The sequence below is a fragment of the Homalodisca vitripennis genome, chromosome 1 (genome assembly GCF_021130785.1).
Source record: "Homalodisca vitripennis isolate AUS2020 chromosome 1, UT_GWSS_2.1, whole genome shotgun sequence".
NCBI lineage: Eukaryota > Metazoa > Arthropoda > Insecta > Hemiptera > Cicadellidae > Homalodisca > Homalodisca vitripennis.
The window spans coordinates 15,795,335-15,823,201 of NC_060207.1; the positions used below are offsets into that span (position 1 = coordinate 15,795,335).

At 34.2% G+C, this 27,867-nt stretch overlaps 1 protein-coding gene across 3 annotated transcripts in view; it reads right to left on the reverse strand.

The window, feature by feature from the left end:
• Positions 1-2,164: 2,164 nt before the first annotated feature.
• LOC124357542 (gamma-aminobutyric acid type B receptor subunit 2) overlaps positions 2,165-27,867 on the reverse strand; it is a 199,837-nt gene continuing 174,134 nt past the window's right edge. For 2 of the 3 annotated variants that reach the window (XM_046809444.1, XM_046809454.1), the window contains exons 7-17: positions 25,097-25,330; positions 20,882-20,942; positions 18,573-18,810; positions 17,898-18,138; positions 17,165-17,287; positions 15,601-15,711; positions 12,587-12,811; positions 11,282-11,537; positions 9,426-9,573; positions 8,505-8,875; positions 2,165-4,715 (exon numbers count right to left, since the gene is read on the reverse strand). In XM_046809444.1, coding sequence (XP_046665400.1) covers positions 4,447-4,715; positions 8,505-8,875; positions 9,426-9,573; positions 11,282-11,537; positions 12,587-12,811; positions 15,601-15,711; positions 17,165-17,287; positions 17,898-18,138; positions 18,573-18,810; positions 20,882-20,942; positions 25,097-25,330 — 2,277 coding nt within the window. In that variant the 3' untranslated portion in view covers positions 2,165-4,446. The remainder of the gene's footprint in view (positions 4,716-8,504; positions 8,876-9,425; positions 9,574-11,281; positions 11,538-12,586; positions 12,812-15,600; positions 15,712-17,164; positions 17,288-17,897; positions 18,139-18,572; positions 18,811-20,881; positions 20,943-25,096; positions 25,331-27,867) is intronic. The other variant, XM_046809462.1, reaches the window with a different exon arrangement.

The following is a 27,867-nucleotide window of genomic DNA, read 5'->3' on the forward strand; positions in this document are numbered from 1 at the left end:
AATTATGTTTAAGAAATAAGATGGAAAGTGGAACACACAACTTTAAGCGGATTATCTCACACTTAAACTCCTGAAAAATCAACCTTGAACTGTTAGTTTGTTTCTTTTATATGTTTGATTTATATTGACTCATATTGTAGAAATTTTTAAAAACAAACTCGCCAATGTTTAGTAGACCCGTATGAAGATAATACTAACGTTTAGAGAACCAAAATCGCAGGGGGTCATGATTTTCGAAATCGGGCCATTTGCGGTCGAGCCCTCGCCACTCTCCTGCGGTAGTGTAGTGGAGGGGAGCGTGGGGTTTCACAGCACCTAATCTCACATCACCTAAAATTCAACCGTCTAATAAGGTTGATTCCCATAGCACATAATGTCATAGTACCTAACCTCACACCACCTATGGAGGGGAGGGGTGTGACCGACGGTGGCGCTGTGAGCGGGAGTTACGATAGATAGCTCGGACTGGAAGCAAGCTGGCTGGACGGTCGCTAGTCTGGAGCCGCTCAGTCTAGTTCTTTATCTGCTGCTGCTACTGTATACGGATAGAATCGAGTCAATCCGGTAAGTGGACATATATTCTTAAGTATAAGGCATAAAATTTAGCTTCGCTTATAGCTAACTTAAATAGTCCTGTTTTAATTTGGGTTCAAGAAAGTCTCTAGTTTATTTTTTTTAGGAGGGCCCCACTCTATCCCTCTTTGGCCAGGCACCAGTGATAGACGTTATGTATCCTGTCTTAGACTGCAAAGGCCTCAATACATTCCCGTTTAGCACAGGCCCCAGTTAGAGCCTCAGTGTTCTCTATTTTAGTTTACTTTGAGAAAGGCCCCAAAACTAATTTCGTTTTTTTATATCTATCCTGAGAATGGCCCTGGGTTAGGCCGTTTTAGGTAATCTCCAGCGTCGTCTGTTTTAATTTACTTTTGAGCATGGATTCATATTCCAGGACCCGAAGAGGGTTGTGGTGACCAGTACAACTATAATTTTTATTCGATTGAGCTTACAGGAAAGGTCTAGACGAGTTGTGGTGATCAGCCCAACTATAATCTTTCTTCAGTTTTAGCCTTACTAGTTTTAGCTTACAGGAAAGGTCTAGACGAGTTGTGGTGACCAGCCCAACTATAATCTTTCTTCAGTTTTAGCTTACAGGAAAGGTCTAGACGAGTTGTGGTGACCAGCCCAACTATAATCTTTCTTCAGTTTCAGCTTACAGGAAAGGCCTCGATAAGTTGTGTTGATTAGTCCAACTCTAGTTTTATTCGGTTTGACTTACAGGAAACGCCCCAAAGAGTTTTGGTGATAAACAAAACGCTCCCTCTGTACGCGCCCCACTGAGTTTTTGTATAAACCAGTTTCCGTCTGGTTCTAAGGAGAACCCTGCTGTAGGCTATCTTGGAGCTGTTCTTTTAGTTAGACCCCTACCAAATTTGTTTTCTCCTGGGGCTATGATGAGAAGGTACTGTTGCTGAATAGTCAGTTGTCTCATGCGTTCTGAGACTCTGATTAAAGGCATGTATCTCGTGCAAGTCAGGTGCAACAAAACGTTTTTCAGTTGAAAGGTATCTGCTGTTTGCATCAGTAATACAAAGTATCCAAAATGCGAATGTTTTTTTTAATTTTTCATAATAATTTCAATCGTATTTTTTAACGACATTTTTCAACGCATAACCGAGCACGACCACTTTAAATGTACGCTTGCACAATCGTGGAACAACGACCAGCTGATACCTCACAACTGGGACATGCTTGTTGTTCCCGGCTTGTGTAATCATACCTTTAAAGTGGTCTTGCTCGCTTATAAGTTGACAGATTTCGTTGCAAAAGATACCATTGGAATTCTAATAAAAACGTTTACATAAATAGAATCTAGTACATGTATATCTAGTATCTATAATCCAGTAACTATACTGGTTTCTTTGTTATACGATTTTTTAAAATTAATTGTTTGATTTTAAATGATTTCAAGTCAGCAGGCGCCATTCTGTAAATACTAAGGTGAATAACACAATAATTTCTTCTAGTTTTCCTCTCATCTTTTGAAATCTACGTGCCGAACTTAGTTTTTATAGCTTAACTAGTTTTAGAGATTTTTTAATGAGACACAAACATCCTCATGCACACACCATACACATTAAGTAAAATGTAAAATGATAACATCATGTTCATTTGGCCAAAAAGGGACCGTTTTTATTTGTCTAAGAAAATTGCTTACTCCTAAAGGATCAGAACAAATACCATATTATCTCCGATAAGTAACAGTTTGCATTCAATACACGAAAATATATTATAATATAATACAATACAATAATAGATTATCTGAATTCGAAATTTAAAGTATTTAATTTAAAGTCAAGACCTTTTTGAACTATTAACAGAACCAATAAGCGTTTCCAATGTTTCTACACACTTAATATACTAAGCGACAACAATGATTTAGAATATAACATTCTATTAATCTGTAACACTTTCATTTTCATTGGTTTATATTTCCATGAAAGGCAAATATATGAGATTTCCTATACGTTAACCTTTTGTGTTACATCAGTACGGCCTAATATTTCAGAACACAATAATTCCATGCAGTTTATTAAAAGTTACAATTTTAATTACCGAACTTTAACAATAAATAATATTTGTCTCCTTCACAGATTAAAATCAACAAAGGTCGCTTCTTATACCCCCACAAGAAGTAAGAACATTTTCACACTCAAATTCATTGTCAAATAACGTAAATTTTCGTTGTTTACAAGAAACCAAAGAACAGAAATTGCGTTTACCTTTACATTAAATTTATATTGCTAGGTTATGAACAGATTTTTTTTAATTCAACGTATTTTATAACAACAAGATAAACTAATGTTTATGTAGAATTTTATTATATACAGTAGAAGAAACAACAAACGTAAATTATTTAACAAACCACCTAAACGGGTATTATTCAAAACATTGATTCAGTCATCCTAAACACAACCAGCAGGTATTCTTACTTAATTAATTATCTAACAACACAACATTAGGATTACGGCCTACCAGGTACGTAACTCAACATCCTTAATTGAACAGTTATAAATTGCTTTGCTTTCTATGTTGCCATTTATGGGTACTCCTAAAACATATCCGTAGAAATAACCACGTTAAATTGTATGGTGTGGAAATAAATTTAAACGATATACAATAACAGCTTAATAAATTGCATGACAAATTATTATTTTATTTTAACAACAAAGATTAATAAAACATGTTTAATCTGCAACAACAAACAATCAGATAAATATAAAGGAATCAGCCAAATAATATCGATAGTAAAATATAAAAAAGAAAACGTAGGACAATATAACTAGATCTGATCTACCTATTTTGTAAATAAATATTGCAATAGAAATCAAGAGTTGCACAAAACAGTGTATCACACAAGTTCTGTTTTGTGCCTTTGGATATTTTAGGTTTTACTTTTTTTCTAAACTGGAAAAACGGAAATTAAAATAAGAAACGTAATCGCACGAGTACTTTTTGCTATTTCTCTATGTAATAGTTTTAGCTATCGTTGTACTCTCGGGCTGGTGAGAAGACAACGAGAGCTCTCATTTTTTCATAATAAATAAATAATACAAAGTTCGAGACATGTAATTTTTAATCTGACAACCGGCAAGACAACTTTTATCTACTACACATGCCATCGAACAGATTACCCAGATTACCCTCTCTAATTTCCCAGAAATGAACAGATTAAATATTTATAAAACTCTTGAATCCATTCACACAAATATAAAAATGACCAAGGTTGATAAAAATGATCACATGTACAGTGTGTACGGACAGAATAAAACGTGAAAAGACACACACGCTTCGCAAGTACCATTCACTTGTAAAAATATTTTATACAAATTTTCAACATATGAACTACATTTTTATGTGCACTGTGACAGAAATTATTCATATTTTGCTGTTGGGTAAATTTAATGTGATTTAATAATTTTTCCGTTGGTAAGTTTATAAATACTCGTATATAAGTAGAAAACTTTGATTTTGAAATGTAAAACGGTATTACAACCTAACCTCGGAATGACAGTGTTTATACAACTTGCATATAAGTAAGATCTTTTCTAATGACTTTAAAAGGAATGCAAAATGATTCCGATTCGATTTTATTCAGTTCTCCATATAGCCAAGGGTTGTTTGATTGAGTACGGCATTATGGAGATCAGTAAAAGCAATATTCTTATTTAAAGTTTAACATTTTGTATCTCTGTAAAAGTGTAGTGTTCTGTTTCCGATTACTTGTTAAAATTTGCCGAAAAAAAAAACGAGCAAATTGAATGATCTCTGTCCGACACATTTCCTTAGTTTGCTTTATTGAACCAACTCAAGTCCCTCGTCAGTTCGGCCACACTACTCACGCTAGCCAATTAAAAAGAAAGTCTCCATCGTACGCACTGGACACTGTTAAAGGTACTCTACGATATCACACTTGATCGCAATGTTAGGACAGGAGGCGATCGCCGCCCCGCGTCTCTCGGTGAGCAGTTTTTGAAAGATCGGCAAGATCGCTAGGTCTAACAGTTCGCCCTCGGACACGGCCCCCGCCAACACGTTAGGGGTGCTCTGCACGTGGGGAGGGGTGGGCTTCTTCAGGGGGCGGTGGCAGCATTTGTCTCGCTCCCTGTTCCGCTCGGACACTGAGCGCTGGATCACCGACACCTCCTCGTCCGATACTGGAATCAGAACATTGCTCTTCAGATTACTCTCTAGAACTTGTATTTACTCTCACCAATGACCGAAATATTAGCAGTAATTATTCCTCAAAGTAAAAGCAAAAAACACAAAGATATATAAACCTTATGAGCTTTAAATATAGACAAATAAAGACTTGTCTATGACTTCCAGTGAAATTCAGGGAAGTCAGTAGATACGTTCCTAATTCAAATTCATTGTTATTAAAACATGTATAAATGTATAACGTTAAATGTAATTCTGCTTAGGGTGAAATTCAGAGAGGTCAGTCGAGACATTCCTAATTCAAATTAATTGTTAGCAACACATGTATAAATGTATAACGTTAAATGTAATTCTGCTTAGGGTGAAATTCAGGGAGGTCAGTCGAGACATTCCTAATTCAAATTAATTGTTAGCAACACATGTATAAATGTATAACGTTAAATGTAATTCTGCTTAGGGTGAAATTCAGGGAGGTCAGTCGAGACATTCCTAATTCAAATTAATTGTTAGCAACACATGTATAAATGTATAACGTTAAATGTAATTCTGCTTAGGGTGAAATTCAGGGAGGTCAGTCGAGACATTCCTAATTCAAATTAATTGTTAGCAACACATGTAGAAATGTATAACGTTAAATGTAATTCTGCTTATGGTGAAATTCAGGGTGGTTAGTAGAATCATTACTAATTCAAATAATCGTTAGAAACATATGGAGAAATGTATAACATTTAATGGGATTTTGCTAACAGTATTATTACTACACGTAATAATATCGCTTGAATTAAGAGCAGAGTTGTAGCTAAATACAGTTTAAGGGGTCGTCAAGTTGCATAGTAAATTTTAGTAAACTAAATTTTTCAACTTTCTTCAGGTTTTTTCTTAGTCTCATTCCCTACTTTATAAAAAGTTCCAATTCGCTACTATTAAAACTACTTTACAGCACTTGCATTACACATAACATATGTATATAGTGGGAAGGGTTGGTTCAATGTGAATGATGAGTTGAGCTTCAGTTCACATTCCTCGTAGTGCAACGTTTGGAATGTGACGCTGCTACAGACTTCCCTCTGGAGTCATGTTCGTCTGGAGGGATAATACAAGTTGCTAAACGAAGCAACATTTTGCTTTGAAACTTTTTGTGAGTTTTTTTGCTTTTTTTCTGTTGACGAAGGTGCTCAAAATGAATTCGTCACTTCGTTTCGAGATTAGAGTCACATATACAAAAAATATAGCGTAATATAGGTGAAAAATTATTCTCATTGTCTCGCGTAATATAGGTGAAAAATTATTCTCATTGTCTCATCAGGTGTCACAATTGAGTGCACTACGATGTAATACACACGATCTCTAAGCATAGGAGCAACCGAGTTTTCTCCACACATCTGATGTCGAAATGATGTAACGAGTTCATTTTGAGATTCTTTGTCACCGATTTTTTCAGGAGACAAGTCTGTAACAGCCCACCTGTCTGTAAGATCCCAGACGGTGCACTAAGAGGAAAGTGACCTGAAGCTCCACTTAACATTCACATTTGCATTACGGACTTTACATATAAGAAAGTAAATCAGTACATATACGACCTTTGCGTCGATTACTTTTCAGTTTATGAACTTTAGTATCACTCAAGACAGTTTAAGACAAAACAATGTTACAGTAAAAATTATACGTTATAAGTTATAAAAAAATCAAATTTTTAATCAAAGTATAATTTCTGTAATGTTTCAATATCTAAGAACCATCTGTTTTTTAAGGTCTCGAAGATGAAGAAAAGAAAGAGAACATGTTTAATAATGGCTGTAAAAATGTAAGAAGAAGTATATATAGACTCTGCGACCGTGCCAGGAAGCGGGATTAACCTGGACAAAGAATCTTTGTTAATAAGGGGCTTTAGTTCAGAGTGCAGAGTTGCAAATTCTGCAGAAAACCTTATTTGAGAATTTTACAATAATGTTGATAATATTGCTATTTTTTAGTTTTCTATGTAAGCTTTAATTATTTATGAACCTGATGAATTTCAATTTTGTAATTCGAAATTGTTATCCATAGCTATTACACTTGTATCGTATGCCACTTCCGTACCATTCAATGTTTATGTAACCTTAAATTTTACGTATATTATACTAGTAGAAGAAATTTCGTAAAACGTATTTAGTTGATAATCTATAATTATTATTTTGTAAAAGTATGAGCAAAAAATAACATAGAGATACTTTTTTCTCAAGTGTGCACCATTTTCCCGGTCTTCTTGTATTTCAAGTGTTTTTAATTATCAAACCTTTGACACCCAATAAGGAAACTAATATAGGTATAAGCCATAAGGAAAATTGTGAAAATGAACCAGACGTCAATAGATACTGATATCAAGACACAAAGCCATCTCGACAATGGCCACACAATAGGTCTTTGTTCACCTCACGACTTACTACGTAACGTTTTATAACGTCCCACTTAACTTCCATCGCCTATTGACTGGCTCTTTCATTAAAAACCGTTTAGCAACTACGAGCCGGACTTGCTATTGTTCCGTGTTTGTTGAAGACATCACGTGTTTCCTCCATTATTGCCTTAGATGCGCTTCTTAATGAGCGCTTATGGATGGAGGAAGAGATTTTAAGAGCAGTGAATAAGGTGACAGAGTTAGGATCGAAGTATCTTGGATTTTTACTTCGAGTAGTGAAAAGGACATGGGACTAGTCAGTACGTATTTGGAATGGTCAAAAGTAGAACTGAAATTAATAAACTTATTACTTATAAAAATTATTTAGATAGAGTGTACTGCCTAGATAGCATTTTTATCTCAAGTATTGTAAGTTCATTGTTTGCAATTTAGTTGGTTTAAAATAGAAGTCCGAATAATTTGTATTGATTTGATTTAAGGAATGTTCAAGGAGCATTAAAGTTGCTGCCATGTATTAATTGTCATAATTTATACTAGGTGGTGGAATTGGAAAATATGTTTTACTTTCAATCCAGAGCTATTTTAATACCTTCCGTAGGTTCCGAAAAAGTAAAACAAATTTTTCTTTCCTCGTTATTGTTAAAGTATAGGCATGTACAGTACGAAGGTCACAGGCATTTATATGTTAATAAGGCTGAGGTAAAATCGTCTGGATGGTAAAATGTAGCATTTTGTGAGTACGCAAATGAGCTTCAGAGATTGACGTTTTTATTATTTTATGACCTAAAGAAATGATCTTTACTTGGACATAATTACAAAATAATGGCCTACAAGGTCTTCCTTAAATGTATATAATTTTATGAAATATTTTCTAGGTTTAAGTATTAGGAAAAAGGTATCTTAAGTAGGTTTGAATTAAATATGACAAAATATTTTCCGAACCAAAATTGATCGCACCACCTTAAGGACGATGTTGATGACGTTTGGTGGGAAAAGACTATATTGCGTGATCGAGAGTGCTTATTGATCTATTCTACGATTACGTCATCCATTACGTGCATCAATGTTTTAAGCTGAAATGTATCGTTTTTCTTCTCAGTACACACAGTGCAAAGTTAAAAAACAATGTGTGATGCGGATAACCGTTAAAGGTTCTCATGTCTGGAACAAGTCAATGGCTGGTACAATGGTTATCGCAAGATAACCGGATCAAGCAACGTCGAGCGTGGCTGCTGCTTGGATGTAGGACCGCTGAGCGATCCTGTCCTTGCAAGCAGCCCGCCTGCCCGGAAATTACTTCTGAGCCGTTGGTCCCCAGGTTAAGTGTTAGAGAAGCTTATTAGCCCTAACTTCGCCTAGTAAATTAAGACGTCTTTACTGTTTTTACCTTCTGGGGGTGAGGCGTTATTGAGCAAACAGCGGGGTCTACAGTGTCTCTGCGTGAGCCACAGCTCGTCCTGGTGCACGAAGGTCGGGTGAGAGCGGCGACCTGGCACACTGGTGCGGCGAGGGGCCGGAGGTGTGTGGGCCGCAGGAGGTCGACTGGCACTGGACCTTCGCCTGAGAGCTGCCTGGCACATCACCGGAGTGCGGGGTTCACCCTCCCAAGAGACAGCCTTAGCGTTGGGCGGCGGTGACGGCATCCGCTCCCTCATCGTGCCACCCCCACCCTCAGAGATCACTGCCAGGCCCGGCGACGGCGGCACCGAATCCTCCACGGCTATCGATGGTATCTTCCCTCCGAATGAGGTCTTCTTCCTGGAAAAAATTCAATATAGAGTTATTTTGACCTAATCTTGACACGCCTGATGGCAGTTTCCATCTTGTTGAATGCCGGGGGTTGATGCGGCAATCTGCTACTAGGAAATATTTGCTTTATTTAAACAATCAACAAAAAGGTAAACAATAATAGACAGTTAAATATAAAACGAGCAACAGTAATAAATAATAATTGCTTTGACAATTCTTGAAGTAAAAATCTATAAACCTTCAATTAAAACAGAGTGACATCTTTTATTATTGGTTCTCGATGATTTATGAGCGATTCATACTTAATTAAATTGCATATGCGAGTACTGATACTTATAAGGTTACTGAGTTTTTGTTTCCGTTACTTACCGAATACCATATATACTCCAATCCTAACCTTCCTTCATTCCATTAGGTTAGTCTTTTATTGAAAATATAAGATTAGGAACGTATAAATTTCTATTATTGCAAAAATATGAACAACACTACTTAATCTACAAATATTTAATTACTTGGATCGTAAATACTTATTTATACTCTGTAAAAAAATTTCACTAACTTTTGAACTGCAGGAGCGTCAATGAGGTTGACATACTCCCCGTCCTGGGAGGAGTTGAGGGAGCAGAGCGAGCTGACATCCGTAGTCTCTGTTGCTGAGGGAGCGGAGACGTTCAGCCTCGCGTTGCTCACTTGCGTTGTAAACTCTTCTGGAACACGCACAACTCGTGATTATGGGTACAGTTAATCATATGGGTACAGAGCAATCAATCGTTTTAATTTTATGTATGTACAGTATAACTTCGCACAGCAATACTCTAGCAAGTAGAATTACAAAATTACATATAAAAGATACATATAACGGTACTTCGAATTTATACTGACCACACCATGACAGTAAACGCCTTATGAGTTTGTTAGCTGCTTTTTTTCTCTTAGCACAAGAAGCTTATACATTGCACTTAGTCCTGTACGAACCTTAGCGATGCTTCCGGAGCGACAGGATATTCAGGATGGGTAAGGTTAGAGGGGTAGGGTCCGCCTCATATAAAGATCCTTGAGGAAGAATTAGGTCACTAATCTTAAAGTCATGTCCCTCCTGAAGAAGGGGAGGCGGGTCTTTTTCGTTTAAGGGTCAGCACAAAAGACCCTAGCTTGCCTATTAAAAACTCAGACCACGCGATGCTTACCCGCTGCGCAGCGCTTCGCGCTGCTTGCTCTTTTAGAAAAAAAAATTATCTCGAGCTTGCAAAGTCCAAGCCCAGATCAACTCACCACGCTTTATTTTTGTACCTGGCAAAATCGAGTCTCTAATACAAAACTCCAATGTTGCAGCTATTCTGTCAGGTATTGCGTACAAGAAGCAATCTTGAGTCTCGCGACAAATATCACCAAAACCCACAGTTGTGGGTATACTCTCCCACTTGATGTTTGCGCCTGGAGAAACAGATTTCATCAATTTTACAGTATAACCCGGACCTTTTCATTACAGGCTAAAGATAAGCGGCGCGCGTTTATCACTGATAAGATAAGACGAGTTTATACTAGAAGTAACTTAGTACCTGGACTACTGCCCTACGAACTAATAACACAAAAAAACGATAAAATGCACTGTCAGTTAGGTATAGTATGTTTGTAAGATGCTGGCCCTTAAACGAAAAAGACCCGGGGAGGCCAGCTCTGAACCCTTGTTGAGGCTAGCAAGAACCTCTGATAGTTAGGGAACGAACTCCACCAAACTCCAACAGTCATAACCCGCAATAGAGTAGACCTATCGAACTGCCCTTGTACCCCTTGCGGTTAGTGATGTGCCGCTCCATCCATAGGGTTGCCCATATTTAAGTAACACATCGGTGTTTGCTGTGCCCAGTTGTAGGTTCAAGTGGAAGTTATAAACCAGCCAGAAATAATCCCTGATAGGTTTCTTTTTTTTAGCTGCTCACTAGAATAGTGTAGATCAATATTTAATCGATAAATATCAGGAATGACCTTATCGCTACCCCGCTTCCCTTCTATCTTGGTCAAGGTCAAAAGGTTAATTATTGTACAGTGCTGTTGGTACAAGCGTGTACTGGCCGTGTGTCGTTGTTATAATAGTGTGCTTCCATTCGCTGCGTTCTGTGCTGTTGAGGTTTTTGTTAATGATGAGAGTGATCTGAGCTTGAGGAAGTATCAATCAGAAATACCCTTGGCCATTATTCCGGGATTCGGTGGCGTACTTCTGGCAGTAAAAGAAAAACATCCTTCAGGACAGTAACTATTTCAACCTCAGATCACGTAATACAAGCTTTTAAATTAAAGTTGATACAGTAAATGTAGAGATTACCATTAAAGATAATTTCTGTCCACCCAATAGAGATGTGATGGTACAACACCAAGGTACCCACAACACAAAAGTTCCAGAGAAAGGACAGTTACCTTCCCTCCTGAGTTGTCCAACCTCCGCCTGAGGGGGCGCCAGTCGGTTGTCGTCTGTCCCTAGTCGTCTCAGCAACACTTGTAACTCCGCTTCTCTTTCGAGCAAGATCGTTCTACATCTTTGATTTTGGTTCTTGGCGTCTCTCAGTCTTTCCTCTAGCTCCGAAGAGTCTCTTCTTTTCTGTCCCATCGGTCTCAGAGTTGCCCTAATTCTTTTGTCAATGGCACCCTGAGGGTTCCGCTTCAGTTCTACCAACTGGAACATGACAAAAGCTCAATAATGCACTGCTATAAGTAGATAACATTAGGAAGTGCAAGGCCATTTACCCTACATATAAAATTATAAGAATTACTAACGTGTATTGCTAGATAATGCTTACACTTTAAAGCAACGTCTTATATGCCATGTTTTTTGGTATATTCAGAATATCCCATCCTATTTGAGTACTCAGATGATTTAATTAGTTAAGTTTCACAGATGATGGATGCTTTAATTATACGTGTATGCTTTACTATGCTTAGTTTTGGAATCATTTGTTCTATAGGGAATTCAGGAATTTTGGAATATATATTGTTTCTTAATTATGTTTAATTGAATAAACATATAATTCGGGATGAATGAAATTATCTGGCTTTTAGACAGTTTTGGTCCAATAGTTTTGCGTTTTAGATCATTGTATTCAAGAGATACTTAACATTAAACTGCGAGACACGGCTAGGTTGATAAAACATTATGTAAATGTAGCAAAGTGATTAGGTTCTAAAATTAATGTACTCGTATTTAAATTTTTTTAGTGTTTGGAAGTCTTTGAGTTTCATAATAAAATATTCTATACTCTGGATATATAGTAATTACAGAATGAAAAACTCAAAACCGCTGTGATATGATAAAGGTCATCTCTGAAACATACCAAGTTAAATTATGTTTCCTAAGTAGCCTAAAAGTTCAGTTATGCTGTTAAACTACCCTACTGTTTCAAACAGGTACATTGTTAATAATGTTGTTCAAACTTTTGTTGATTTAATAGTAAAAATATTTACAAAAATTATAAACAGTTTCTGTTTAAACACTTTTTGATTATATAAACGTTGCTTATATCAATATAAAGTAGATCAAATATAATCATCAGTATATAAATGGATATTGTAATTAAACTGTACATATATATCAAAATAATTTCCTTATAAAACAACGAAGTATTTTTTATGAAGAATCATAACCATATTTGACATAGTTGAATGAAATTAAGTTGAACGATTATACGATACATATTTATAAATACTACAATACTATATGCAACCCACCTTTGGCACAAAAACAAGGCAAAGGGTGGTGGTAGTGCAGAAAATAATGAAGATAGAGACCATGACGAAGGAGGCATCCTGTTGGTCAGACAGGACGAAGGATATAGCAGCGCCCATGATACACATGAGCACCACGTTGTAGACGCTCATACCTACGTACTTGGAGTCATTCAGGGCGGGTATGCTCACGTGTCGAGTTTCCCAAGCCAAGAACGCCCCAAAAATCTGAAAAAAACATCATCCATTTAATTTCGATGTGATAAAATATTTCAGCTGCAAAACACAACATATAGATATACATATTATTGTATATCGTTTTTGTGTATAGCTGCAAAACGATTCTTGCAGAGTAACACAGAATACACCACTATAAAACATATTTAATCTCCAGGATAGGACAGTTTATCTCGTACTCATACATGAATATATCTCTATTATAATATATATATATATATATATATATATATATATATATCAGAATAATATTAAAAATTCTAACAAATTTTTAAAACTTTCGAGATTTACTCAAACGCTTTTTGGAAGAAATAAAATTCCTATATAACTGTTATAGGTATTTATTGAAAATAAGTAACTAACGTATACTAAGCGTTATTTATATACTAATTGTTTCATTCACATCGCTTTATATATCCATATACGCTTTAAAACCAATAAAATCAATAAATTCCAAAATCCATACAATATTCGTTTTTTTCGCGAATTTGCCCACATTCTGTCGCAGTTTGTCTTTAGTCCTGTTCCAAAAATACATTTAAAAATTCTTTACGCTAAATGCGGTTTACCTTAGGTAAAAATTGGGCGTTGGATCGTTTGAATGCGTAGTTTTTTTATGGAATAATTACCTGTCTTTTAAACAATAATTCATGAACTATAGTTCTGTGCCCAGTAGTTCAGAAATTTCCTATGGTGTCATACAAATGTATGGTCAAGCACTAGTCATAAAACATTTAGACATATAGATATAAAGTAGTTTCTAAAACTTAAAGACCCAACAAAGGCAACCCTAATGTTTTCAAGCTTTACGAGCATATGCCACACTTTTTGGAATTCAAACGAGCCATTATACGAGTCATTTACTTTTATAAGTTGAACACTGTCATTATCTAGCTGTATTTACAGGCTTTCCACAATATCATTCCGATTAAGGGTAGGGGGTGGGTGGTATATCATATATATAATATGCCATCAACAGAGCTAGGGTAGGCTGCATTTTACTTAGGACCTAATTACATAAACCCCTGGGGATAATTTCCGATAAATATGGTCATGAGGTCACTCCATCTCATCCCTCTATCAAGGCAAATCTCCAAGAATTGTGCTCTGTACGTCCAGTATGGTGTCTGCCAACATCATACACCGCGCTAGACATCATAGACCAGAAGCCAATCAAATGAAATCAAATTTAAAGTTCAAGTAATTTGATTTTAACTTGTTTGTTTTAGAAAAAGCATTTTGAAAACTTCACACAATTGCTGAATATAATTTCGTCAGCGTACAGCACTAATCACGCGAGAAATAGTGATGTCCCAATATTACAGACATATATTGAAAACAGAACTGGAGTGAGAAATATTCCTCGGTAACTTTTACTGCATTGGTTTGGAAAGATGATTAGAGACGTTGACTTCTGAAGCTTAAGAATGATCAATACCACGTATGGATGCCATGGGATTCCAGTTTTCAAACATTGTTTTGTGGTCAAAAAATTTCTCTTTTTAAAGTTGGTTGTATTTGTTTCAAAAAGTAGCATTTGTACTAGAAACGTGTTTTATAAGCTTTTCTCAAAACTTGAAAAACGAAACGAGCGGTTAGTTGTTTTTGAAAAAGACCTCGTCTTGTTTTTTTTTTTCAAAATTTTATTACTTTAGTGGTTACTACGAGTGAAGGAAAGACTCCTTGCTTGTTGAAAAGATAAGAAATTTGATTTTGGGTGAAAAGCATACGTTGTATGCATTCATCTGAAAATATGCTAAGAGCATTGTTTATGAGCGACATCGATTTTTAAATTTATATTTTACTTTCTGACTTGGAGCCGACTGATCAGTCGATGGAACTCTTCTTCAATAGGTTCCAGTACTTGGGAAGTAACTAAACTTTGCCTTCTGGTGGAATTTAATTTAGACTGTAATAGTCGGGATTCAACTCTTAGGCCACAGCTGCGGGAAATTTGTTGAAGTCATTTACAACTTCCTGACCATCACATAAAAGTTCGGCTACAATATTGACTTTGATTTTTTTGCATTTTATATTGTCTGGCATGGTTTAGCAAGATTTAGAAATTGTTTTCATACTAAAGATTGATTTTGGAGACACACGATGTTTTCGCTACCTTGTTAATATTTTAGTATTTTGTGTGTGTGTGTGTGTGTGTGTGTGTGTGTGTGTGTGTGTGTGTGTGTCTTAAAAACAAAAATCTCATTTTGAGAGGTGTTTACGTAAATGAATGAAAGAAAAGTTAACTTTTCTTTAAATACCAATTTTATCTCTGGTAGGCATTATACAAATTGTAGTTACTTATTGTGTCATGTTCGAGGGTTTTATATTTGTCACTATAATCTGATATCTCAGTAATTTCTTTAGATTTATAAACAAAAACTATGCGTTCAAAACGTGTGCAAGTGTGCAGAGCATTGATAATTAAATCCTCGTGTTAAGATTGGAGATAAAAAGTAATTTCAAATAACAGTGTACCTTAGCCTACTTAATCAAGCCTACTAGTCATAACATAACATGTAGTATTTATCTAGAAAGTAATTTTAAAATCGACTAACTTAGTTACAAGTTGCAAAATAATTCATATTTGAATATCCGCATACCAATTCTAAAAGTAAACCGTTTCTTTTGGTTCCAGTTGGACCTTTGTGAGAATGCCGTGCTATACGCCAATAACGACATAAACAGAGAAACAAACATTCAGCGAAAATCCTTTGTCCTTTTTCTTCCCTCTTGTTACATTTATTTAAAATATGAAAGGTCACAGGTTATGCACTTACCATGAGCAGTCCTTTGTAAGCGTAAATGGATCCGACAAAGATTGTCATACGATTGCTCTGGCAGTATTCGTTCTCTGGAATTATTATTATATCTTCGCTGTGGGGGTGGGACTGAAACAAACATATAACAAAGAATTAAGAATGAATAACATTTATTTTAAATTGTTCAGTTCGACTACAAAAGATTTATATTTAAAGAAAATCTTTCTCTTTTATAACGTAGAATGATATATTAAGGCACAAGTTGATATTTATTTTTTAAACATTTTCACTTTCATGACATAATTTTATTTTGAAAAAAAAATATTATAATAATTATGATTACAAAATAATGTATAATCCGCTCTAAACGTATTCACCTTTCATTTAAATTCTAATAAGTTAAGGAATTTAATGTATTTAATTATTGCAACAAAAACACAAATACGCTCACATATATAAATTATTTTAAACAATTTATATATTAATCTGTTAATAGATAACTTGAAACTAATATTTAGATTATAATACTACTGTATTTTAGTTACTGGAATACACACTGTATTTATTGTAACGGAAAATATGCTTGAGTAATAGGAGATAACGCTTAAATAATTAAATACCGAACAATAATACTGAAATAATACATATAAATATTTTCAACATAGCATAAATGTTGCTAAGTTTTTACTAATTTAAATAAACTGTTTCAATACATAGCATTTAATTATTTACAACGAAATGTAAAAAATTATAAATTCAATTTATTTAATTTTTTGAATTAAATTTTCAATATTACTAAATAAATTTGTACTACATATAAAAAAAATTGCAAAATGAGTAATCTTAGTTGAGTAAGTCGTATTTTAGTTTCAATATTTTAAAGTATCCACTAACTTTGAATGGTAACAAATAAATACTTTTGTAAAGGCCTTTGAATATTGTTTGTAAAGACGCTCTGTCACGTGATAGGTAACAAGGGAAAATCAAGATCTCAATCAGTCTCAGTTCCAACCTCCATCTACCATTCTTATGACAAAATAACTTCTTTTGTTGCATTTACATTATTAAATACGTTTAAATAATGATTTGAGATAATGGGGTACTTATTCGTTTTTTCGTCATACCACGAATAAATGTAAACTTATAGAAAAAGAACACTGCATTTGAGAACTAGAATCTATTCTCTTATTTTATTCAGGTGTAAAAGGCATTAAAGCATAAGGTTAAGCATACATTACACATTACAATAATATTAGTTTATGGCGATTAATTTACCTGACTCGTAAAAAAACTTAAGCATGTTTACAAGGGTCTAGTATGATCAAAATTTAACTGCACAAAACAGGAGCACTCAACAACACACACCGCACACACTAGACCAGGTGAGAGACTGAGGGACATGTTCTTGCTCAACGTTCTAATTTATGGTTTTTACGCCGTGTTCTATTTATGTAGCATATAACGATGGCCAATATCACATATTCCCTTATCTCTTAAAATCATCTATCTTCTATTATATAGATTTATAAATAGGTTATAAATAGGCTTTTAACAAGGAATAGGCTTATTGGAATCTACTCACATATGGCTCCATCTGCTTTGTATCCCTGTAGAACGGGTCAGTCACTTGCCACGTGGTCATGATCCCCATGTCGATTACGAGGAGTACCCCAACCACCATAAACAGCTGATAGTCTTTTATAACCTGCAACGAATATAAGTAGTTAAATATAATATTTTACTAATGCAATAATAACAATAATTAACAGTTTCTGAAGAAACACGCACGAACAAAATAATTCTTGGATCTGTTCTTGGGAAATATTTTGAATGCTAAGTTTACGTTCTCACCGTCATCTCATCATGTTTATTATCTTATCATCCATAATCATGTTAAATTGTTTTACAGTATAACTATAGTTACAACCGTATCATCATCGAGATATACTTATCTTTCGAAGTTATCTAGATATACTTACCTTATTTTCATCATCAAATAATACTTACTCTCTGATATCATCCAGTTGCACTTACGACGTTATCATCAACGAGACATACTTATCTCCTAAAGTTATCGAGTTTATACTTACCTTCTTATCATCACCAAATAATACTTACTTTCTGATATCATCCAATTGCACTTACGACGTTATCATCAACGAGACATACTTATCTCCTAAAGTTATCCAGTTTATACTTACCTTCTTATCATCACCAAATAATACTTACTTTCTTATGTCGTCCAATTATACTTACCACCTCATCGTCACCGAGATATAACTGCATTCTTACCATAATCATTCAATAATATTCACCTTTTTATTGAGCTTGACGTCGGTGAAGATGGAATGGACGCGCCAAGTCTTGGAGAACATCGCCCCGAAAGCCAGGGAGAAACCCGCCATCAGGAGCCATGCTCGAGCCGTGCATATGTAGGGGAACGCGTGTTCGCTCGTCAGCCGCGAATCCATTCCCAAGAATATCACGCTGCTGTACGTCAGCATGCATCCCACGATTATTAGATTGTTCAAGTGCGGACTGGACATCTTGATATACCTGAAAGCAAAAATGAACAATTGATTTCCGAAATTGCCAACAATGGTTTTGGAACCCTACATATCCTAGTGTCCAACTTATAATTGCTAAAAACCTCTTCAAGGAATTCTTCCCATAAACAATAAAATAAAAAAAAGTTTTATCACTCCAAGAGGAATTCATACATCTCAAGCAGAAACTTAGTATTAAAAAAAGCATTTTTGTAACTAGTACTGAAATAAAATAATTTTATTGATATATAACTTATTATCATTCAATTCTCTTAAAACATTTCTTACCCTCCAGTCATCTTAAAACAAAATCATATCCTGATCTTCAGCTATTTCATATTGGGCCATATTATAAAATACTTCAAATTCTTTGAATTCCTCATTGAAAGATTAACGTATGTTTTTAATGATGCAGATCCTAAAGAGATATGTAAACTTGCTGACCTCTGGTTACGGTACTTGATGTTTATGACTAGGAAGACGGCGGCCATGATAATCCCACACGAAGCAGTAGCGGCTAGACTCGCGTATATGGCGAGGTTTACGTGGGAGTGCTCGAACTGCTGCAGGGTGCGATCCTTGGGTGGCCCACGACCTTCTGGCCAACAGATACCCTGACCCTTGCTCAGGTCAAGCTGCTGTGTCACTCCGTTGAACTCTCCCACCTTCACCTCTTCACCATCTGCAAAGATAAACATTATTAAGTTGTCATTAACACAACTTTCCAATAATTTAAAATTTCAATGCACGAGGCGTTTCATCATAAAATATGCCATTGTCAGGTCTAAAATGCCTAGTGGTGGCATATTTGATGTTTAAGGACCTCGCGTAATAAATTTAAAAATTGTTGAACAATTTTGTATTTCTTTAGTTTCAGCATTTATTTAGTTATTTTACGTGAATCATTCTCAATAAAGGTTTGTTACTATATTCTTTTACTATAAATACTCCACAGATGTTATTATTGTATACCAAATTTGATTAGTATATGATTTTATTTAAATTCATTTATATTTTGCATTCACATTGATGGTATAATGTAGTACCTTTGTTTATTCATTGTAAGCTAGTATTATTTCAGCAAAAATATTTGCGTAAAGCTATTTTTTATATTTCTAAAACATCAATATCTGTATCATCCCTAAAAACCAGCAGTTATCTTAATACTAGTATTATAGTAGGGTGTTATGGTATTCTTCTTAATGTTCACGTACCATCTGTGGAAAAAAATATATCCCCTTTAAATTTAGATAAATAGTAGTAGTATGAATATTATCAAGTGAATCTTTAAACTGAACGAACGGAAAAACAAACCTTTGACTAATAATATATCAATTTTATTTAAGTTACACAGTATTCATAAACTTCATAAAGAAAAATTGCGTTTTATTTATCTGAATATACGTGTCATAATGTACGTTATTCCACAAGGTAAGATTATTAGCTCTATTACCTTTATTACAATACATTAATAAAGACAAGGAACAGTGCACTATTTCACCTTTTCAGCCGGAAATTGTTTTAAGAAAATCCATGTAGGCTATGTCTAAAATTAATAAATCAAAATACATAAAATAAGTATTGAATTTGCGTTATTACATAAAAATATAACTTGAAACCTATGGATAAAGTACCGTACTATATTATGCGTTTGAGGAGTTAACTGTGTATAAAGTTTAAACAACAAATACTTATTTTGAAGCAGCAAAAATTTATTATTGCATTTATATTTAAGATACAGTAATTTCTTATTTTACATAAAGTTCAAATAAAAGTACTCTAATATGTAGTTAATTAAATATATTTAAAAAGAAATTAGTTCATTTTAGTGAAATTTCTAAAATTGAAACATTTAGTGGTTTTTTATTTATATAAAACACCTGCAAATTTGTGTATTTATTTAGAAGACACTTTAATTTATTGTGTTGTATAAAATTACTGGCAGTTACCCGCAGCTCCGCAGCTTTGCACAATTACGAGAACTTCTGGTTCGAGTGAATTATACACAGGTTTAGTGATTTCCCGACACAAATGTTGAGTTTGCCTTCATGCCATGAGCAATGCCAAGAAGTATATTTATGATCATTGTAATGCTGTTCAATAAACGTAAAACACACGCACATCTATACCAGTACATTTTTATATAATATTTTATACATATAACATGTATAACATACCTATTCCAACTTGGAGAAGTACAATTGATCTGTCTAGAATTTAGTCAATTATACCATTATTTGACATATTTTACAGTACTATTACTTGCAAATTAATATTTATAAATATTCTCATAAACGACTTCTAATAATTATCTATTTAACAAAATGTAAAAATCCGTGATTGTCATAAAACTCGTTTTTTGTTACTATTCTAAGTTAGTGGATGCTTTAAAATATTCATATTAAAGTTTGACTATAAAGAGCACTCATTTTGCAATGTTCTGGCTTATATTTAATGCAAATTTCATTTTTAACATTGTAGAATTTAATTTTACAAATGAAAGATATTAGTCACAAATTACACAGCCAAAGAACCTAAAATAAGTAAAAACTACTTTGAGAAAACGTGCAAAACAGTGTAATGCAATAGATGTAACAGAAAGTTTTGTACTTTATCAAATTATGATTGAAATACTTAAAATAAAATAAGATAAAAAGCATGCAATCGCAATATATCATGTAATAGAAGACATAAATATCTGAAAATGTTTGAGTACAAATAGCAGGAGTGGAATCAACTTTCGGTTAACTTACTTTGGAACTGTTTGAGCATGATGTTAGCCTTCCGCTCGTTGTCATAGAAACGCACTGGACCCTGCAACGACAGTAACTAGGTTACCTTGCTTTAGAGAGCAAACATGTCACAAATTTGGAACAAAAAAATCTACTTCAACAAAGAACTCTATATTTTACTGGCATTCATGAACACTTCATAGAGAATGGTGATAGTATGTCCGTTTCATTTAAGCCGTGAAATTAACCTAAATAAAGTACTAACTTATAATTCAGTACATTGTAGCAAATATAACGATATAATATTACCTAAAATATCTTCTTTGATGGATTGTTTCACATTCACCAAGAGATTTGAAAGGCTTTTCCGACTGACTGTAATGTTTTCTGTACAGATTTCATCAAATTTGCAAACATATTCCAGCACGAGACATTATAAATACCAAACTTCCCTGGTTATTTAAGTAACTCGGAAATAATGGCAGATGTATACAGTCACGAAGTATGCTGATCCCAAGATCAAGAATGAGTCTAAGATCAAGAATGATCCCAAGATCCCAAGATCAAAATGATCCTAAGTTAAGAATGATCCCAAAACCATGAATGATCCTAAGATCAAGAGTTGATCACATAATCCAAAGAAGCCTAAGCAATGGGACGACGGCAGCAGTATATCTAGTGACTGGTCTGCAATTTTTTTATTGGAAAGATTATATTGGTTGCAATGAGCGAAATTCTAGGATTCCTGCAATGAACAATGAAATTGCTCTGGACCCTTTGTTATTGGAAATATAGGACAGACATTTTGGCGTAGGTAATATACGGCTTACTCTAGGTATATGTTGAACAAGATTATAAAAAAAGAAGGTGGAGACTATGAAGATAAAAGTGTTTAATAACATTTTCCCAGAACAATGTTTTGTGTTTTTGTTAGAACAAGAAGTTGAGAAATCCCTCATTGCTCTTTGTTCTAAAAAGACCTTTGCGCTGCTTCCGGAGTGACAGAATATCACATAACCTCGATATTTGCGGTTACACATGTGCCGATATATGTATTCAGGATGGGTAAAATTGGGAGTAGAGGACATCTCCTTACGATATCGATGAAAAAGGATAGAGAGCAGATATTATATCTGTCACGTTATCTAAGAAGAGGAGACCAGCTCTATAGCAACTTCTCCAGTCAAAGCGGGCAGGGGTAGCCGTCGTTATGTTTATGCTTTTAACACTTAGAGAGCCCCTCCAACTCAAACGGCCGTTATCCTTAATAGACTAGACCTATCTGCAACTATTTCATCCCGAAACTTCGATATTTGCGGTCACACATGTGCCGCTCCTGGATATCCATTGGGTTGCCCAGATTTAAATGACACATCGGTTTTGGGTGTACCTAGTATAGATCCAACTGGATAAACTAGGATTAAAACTTCCACAAATGAGGAATGGGAAAATTTTTAACGATAGTCTTTGATAAGATTTGACATAAGTATTTTACGGGATCATTAAAGTGGTGGTTTATGATTTTTAACTAATTCTTCGTTCTGCTTATTATGTGATTCATAGAACCTACACTTTTATATAGAGCTTGCTACATGAATACCATGTTCAGAATATATTTACGATTAAAATATTTACTTTGTCGTAATTTTTGCTTTAGGAACAAAGGCCTGAATCTCTCTACAAACGCTGATTGAGTGTTTTGTCATCAGTGCCCGTAAAAAACAACGGACCACAAGAACTAATTTACCAGTGATTTTATTGTGACAGTGAGAAAATTACTGGCGAGAAAAGCCAATTCCCTCTGTGATTGTGTTATTTACCTGCCGATTCCCATTGTTTTACCTAACCTCTGGGGGTGGTTTAGCTTCAATAGGAGATTTCGAATACAATCTTGCCATTGTTTCGAATGTTCATCCCTTTCAAATATCCCCAATTATCATGCTATCGAATTTTTCTTCAATATACCATCTCAAATTTTTGATTCCGCAATACAAAGTATTTGAAGAATACATTAAAGTATAATTAAATCCATACAACGTGATCAATTTATTTGAAGAAAGGTCAATTTTTATCAGCTTTATCCTGCCCATCCTCATGGGTCAGGGGTAGAGCGAGGATCTTATCAAACAGAATAAAGGGGAGATTTGATACAGTACAAGGTCGACATTACTGATAAAGAGTGTAACAGACATAATTTAAAACTTACATGGTAACTAAGATGTACGACCGTGAGGCTATCGCTTTAGCCGAATATTAATATGTAGATGGGAATGGAAGTAAAAGCTATTAATAAATTTTGTTCACTTTTCATGTTTACGTGCTAATACTACATAGGATATACGTATATCTTAATTGTTATTTGTAGCTCAGGGCATTAAAAAGACACCCCTGTGTGTATAAATCCAAACAATGCTAATAATATACACATTTTTATAAACAAAATGTATTAAGTGTAAATTTTTATAATAGTACACACATGAAATAGAGAGATATTACATGTTCAGAAAAGATTATGGATATATGAAGAATTAAAACTGATTTAGATTAAAATTGGATCTGAAACCAATTTGTGACTGGATACTACTGTATGACCTTCCTATGAAGAAACGATTGAGAAGATTTACTCCAATAATTCATGGGAAGGAAATCAGGAATTTAACTCTGATTTCTACCAGACACGATTGCTGTAGGCTATGTTATTGTTTTCGTCTGTTTTTCTCTAAGCCAGGGTTCTCGACCTGCGGGTCGCGAAAGGCCACATGGCCAGGGGCCAAGGAAGCGTCGCGAAGGAAAAAATGGTTCTGTTCAAGAAAGTTTAGTAAATCGGATCTTGTGTCCATGATGTTTGGTTTCCTGATGACGAAACATTTTCGATGGTGTCAGTCATTCAGCATACAGTGTTTCACCACACACGACACACTTCGCTTATTTCTCAGGAACGTGATCCTAAACTTCAAATTAGACTTGTTGTATTTCCTGTATTTTAGGTTTCAGTTTGGTCTACCTAGATATTCACGGAATCACTTATCCATTACAAAGTTTAACGAAAAACAGAAGAATAAACACATAAAGATTAGGAAATTACAAGCTAGATCAGCTAGACATAAGACTAAGTTATCGGCACACTGGTTTAGTTCATAAAATATCTCACGCACCGCAGCACATGCTGATCGCGCTCGTCCACAGGCTTTATAAAGCCATCAAACAATGTAATTTGATTTCTTTGTCACGTTACGAATTATCGATTTTAATGTCGTACTTTTATTAGTGGAAGAATAAATTTAGTTTTTTATCAAGTGTTTAATGAGGGAATACCTTAGAACCCCTTAAAACAGCATTATCAAAGATAGGCCATTTTATTCAATTGAACGCCTTGCCTCCTCTCGCCCTTTTATAATTTCAGACTTTTAAAAAGGTTGACATCTCCCCTAAGCTCTAAGGTAACCCACGCCCCTTTCCAAAAGCATAACCATTTGGCTGGCTCAATTTCTGGTACTAAATGTAACGCAATAAAATTTGAAATACTATACACTACGATCTATTAACAATTTTATTTATTTGTTTTTTTTCCACAATAGCGAAATTTATTCCACCGACAATGTAAAGTAGATGAGTCTGGCTGGCTTATTTGAAATATTAAACGAGCCATTCCATTCAGAATTTTCCAACCATATTAAGGTTGAAATCTGAATAACTGTGGCCTCTGATTTTGAACATACCGTACTAGGTGCGAACTGTGAGTTTGAAGCATGTTGGAATACGGAGTTTACGTTTAAAAGATTCTCAATATAATATGATAATATAAGTGTTGGAAACTGTCATTATATACTTATCAATTCTTATTTGTACTTTTCACATTTATGTATTCTCAATAACAGAAACCATTCTTGAAATAAATAAATATTTTTGACAAATTCATTTCTTCTTAAAGTATTACTTTGTTTGATGAAAGGCGGTTCGAACAATTAAAGAGTTAGAGGTGGAAATTAAGAGATTTTGATTTGATTGAGAAATGCCTTTTAAGAAACTCTTAAGAAGAGTAACCAAGAGACCAAAAAGAAACTGACAGGAATGACATGGAAAATAAGGCGTCACTTATTTAAATTCGGAACCTCTTGAGGGTAGAAAATTTTAAACTTTCATTGACTAACACCAAAATAAGGAAATTACTGTTTCTGTTTGCTGGGACACAACTTATTGACGAACACATTACACTCTGAGTAGATGGTGACTTACCGTCACGCCTTCAAAGCTAGTGTTCCTAAGAGCCTCGAGGAAGAGCTGCTCCCAGAGGGGGTCTCTGTACTGGAAGTCCACGACGGTTTGGTTTTTCCGGAAGTGCCGTATCCTGTGCGCTACGTGCTGTATGGCCAGTGCCGTCGCCCAGATGCCGTCGTACGTGTAGCCGTGGAACCGCGAGTACTCTTGTCCTCTTCTCGAGTCGTACTCTTGCCTGTACTCGTCCGCCGTCTGAGTTTACAACATAAAAGCAAACTTAGATAATCTATGTGAGTACTGAATAATTACTTCTAAAAATGTTAACAGATTAACTTGCTTACTTGTCTATATGTAAACTAGTTATTTTAAATTCTTACAATACACATTTACCATTACTCATTTCTAGTTACAAATTTAGTTTTATTCGTATATTCTTACTCAACTTATGTTAGTCCGTTCAATTTAATGTAATATTAGCTATAAATTGAGTAGAGAGCAAGAGTATCTCTAAAATTTTATTTCATTGTGTGAATCGTAAATTCATTTGTCGCTTTTTCAGTATGTATCTGAATATTTTTTAATTAATGAATATGTTCTAAATGTTTCCATCGAAATAATAATCAAGTATTTTGGAATCAAAACCGAACTTTAAAATAATCAGTAAAATACATATTTATTAGCATATGCAAACTAACGTATTATTTATGTACAACTAACTTCCCGTAAAAATATTTTCTATTCTTCATTACCAAAGTCACTACTTTCAATTCAACAGTAAAATTAAAAAAATAATAAAACACCAAGCGGAATCTGATTAACTCTGTCCGACACAGCAAATATTAGAAAAAATACCCTCAATTTAGAATTGGTATGGTACAAGACGTAAATTGACTGATAAATTGCATCTGAAACAATGAAATCTAACAAAATATTCATGTATCAATCACTTTATAACAAAATTGCAGAGGTAAAACATTACAGTTATTGATTACATTATACAACCTGCTGATTTCTTTTATACTGAAGAAATTATAATTTGTAATTTTGTTTTGCATTAAGTAATGCATGTTAGGTAATTATATTAAACAGAGTATTAAAAATTAATATTAATTTGTGTACCGCCTATTATTACATTTTTTACTATAACTATTTATCATTATTCACTTCTGGGTTTAAATTTTATAATGATATAATGATAAACAAAATGTAAGAAAAATTTACACTAAACTTCTTTTAACTTTTGAACGATTGAAAAGTTTTTCTAGATATCGGTTTTTAATGTTTTTTTTTTTATTATGAGTATTACCAATCCCGCAAATACTCCCTCATATTTTTTTGTTGAGTGCGTAATTGTGAGTGAAATCTATATTTAAGAGAATCGGAAATGTACTGAGCTGTACATAAATTTACATAGTTTACGTGATTCATTTTAAAGATTGAGTGCCAAAGATGGTAGGTAAAATACTAGATATGACCAAAATTACCTGGACTCTGCTCCGCCCCACTAATATCTAATGTTGAAGAAATCTCCATAAAAATGCATTGTGAATAAATAAGTCTAAATTCTGTTCAAAGTGTACTTTGTATCACTATCAGCTGTTTTAATATACCAGCTGTTTTAATATACCAGCTGATGTAAACAACAGCTGATGTGAACCTAACACGTAACATAATTTCCAAATTCTTTACGTGGAAAAGCTAAGGTATTTTTTAAATAATTATGGTCTGGTATAAAACTTCAAAAATGAATGAAAATCTAATGATTATATTAATGTTTACTTAAAAAAATGAGTTTAGTTCATGTTAAACAAACGTTACTCTATTAACAAACGTCATTTAGGAACGGGTTTGCGCTACTACCCGTATCACACACTATTAAGAGAACATTAAAAAAGCGGGAAGTTCACAAACGGGCGGCTTAGAGACGGTTCCCCGCCAAATGGCCGGTCTGTGTTCTGATAACATGCTAATGAATATTTACGCGGGCTACCGACCTATTAGCCAACTGTAAGCGGGTCGTAGGTAAACTTCCGTGCACGTCTACTCTCGAAACAAATGGTTGTTTTGATTGTTAGTTCGTTAGCATTGCAAAAATTTCGTGTTTAGGTTTGAGGCATGCAGATTTAAAGTTACATTTTGTTGTTGCGTTTATATTTCATTAACTAAAATGTTTGTTTAAAATGCAACTTATCAACGATATTCTATTTTTAAGATAATCAAAACACAATTACTTAAGTGTTTAAGAGGCATAAATTATTAAAAAGCAACCTTTTACAAATCAGCAAATATTGCTATTTGTAATAGCTATATGTAATAATAGGTTTTCAAAATTGTGAAATACAATTAATGTAAATCGTATTTTCGCGTATGGACACAACCATTTTTATGAATCAATCCAGGACGTAATAATGGTTTTAATTTTGTTTTCGTTTTTTTACCAAAGTATACAAAAATACAAAGGTTATTTGACCGTTTCATTACTATAACTATTAAAGTTATTACATGCAGAATTTGATTTTTTTTTTCATTTCAGTTACTAAACTTTGTAACTAAGCTCTATCTATTTCTGGACTCAATATTTTGTACAAATAATTTCTATCTAACTTTAATACAGACAGATTATTTATTGATCAAAGATAAGTTATTTAGCACCATACATTTATTTACAAAGTGTATAGTAAATAAACTTATTTCCATGGTAAATGAGTACCACACATTTTAATGAAACCCTACCCACCCTAGAGCCATCTTGTACCGGCAGATTACACTTGAAAAATTACCTATTTGTA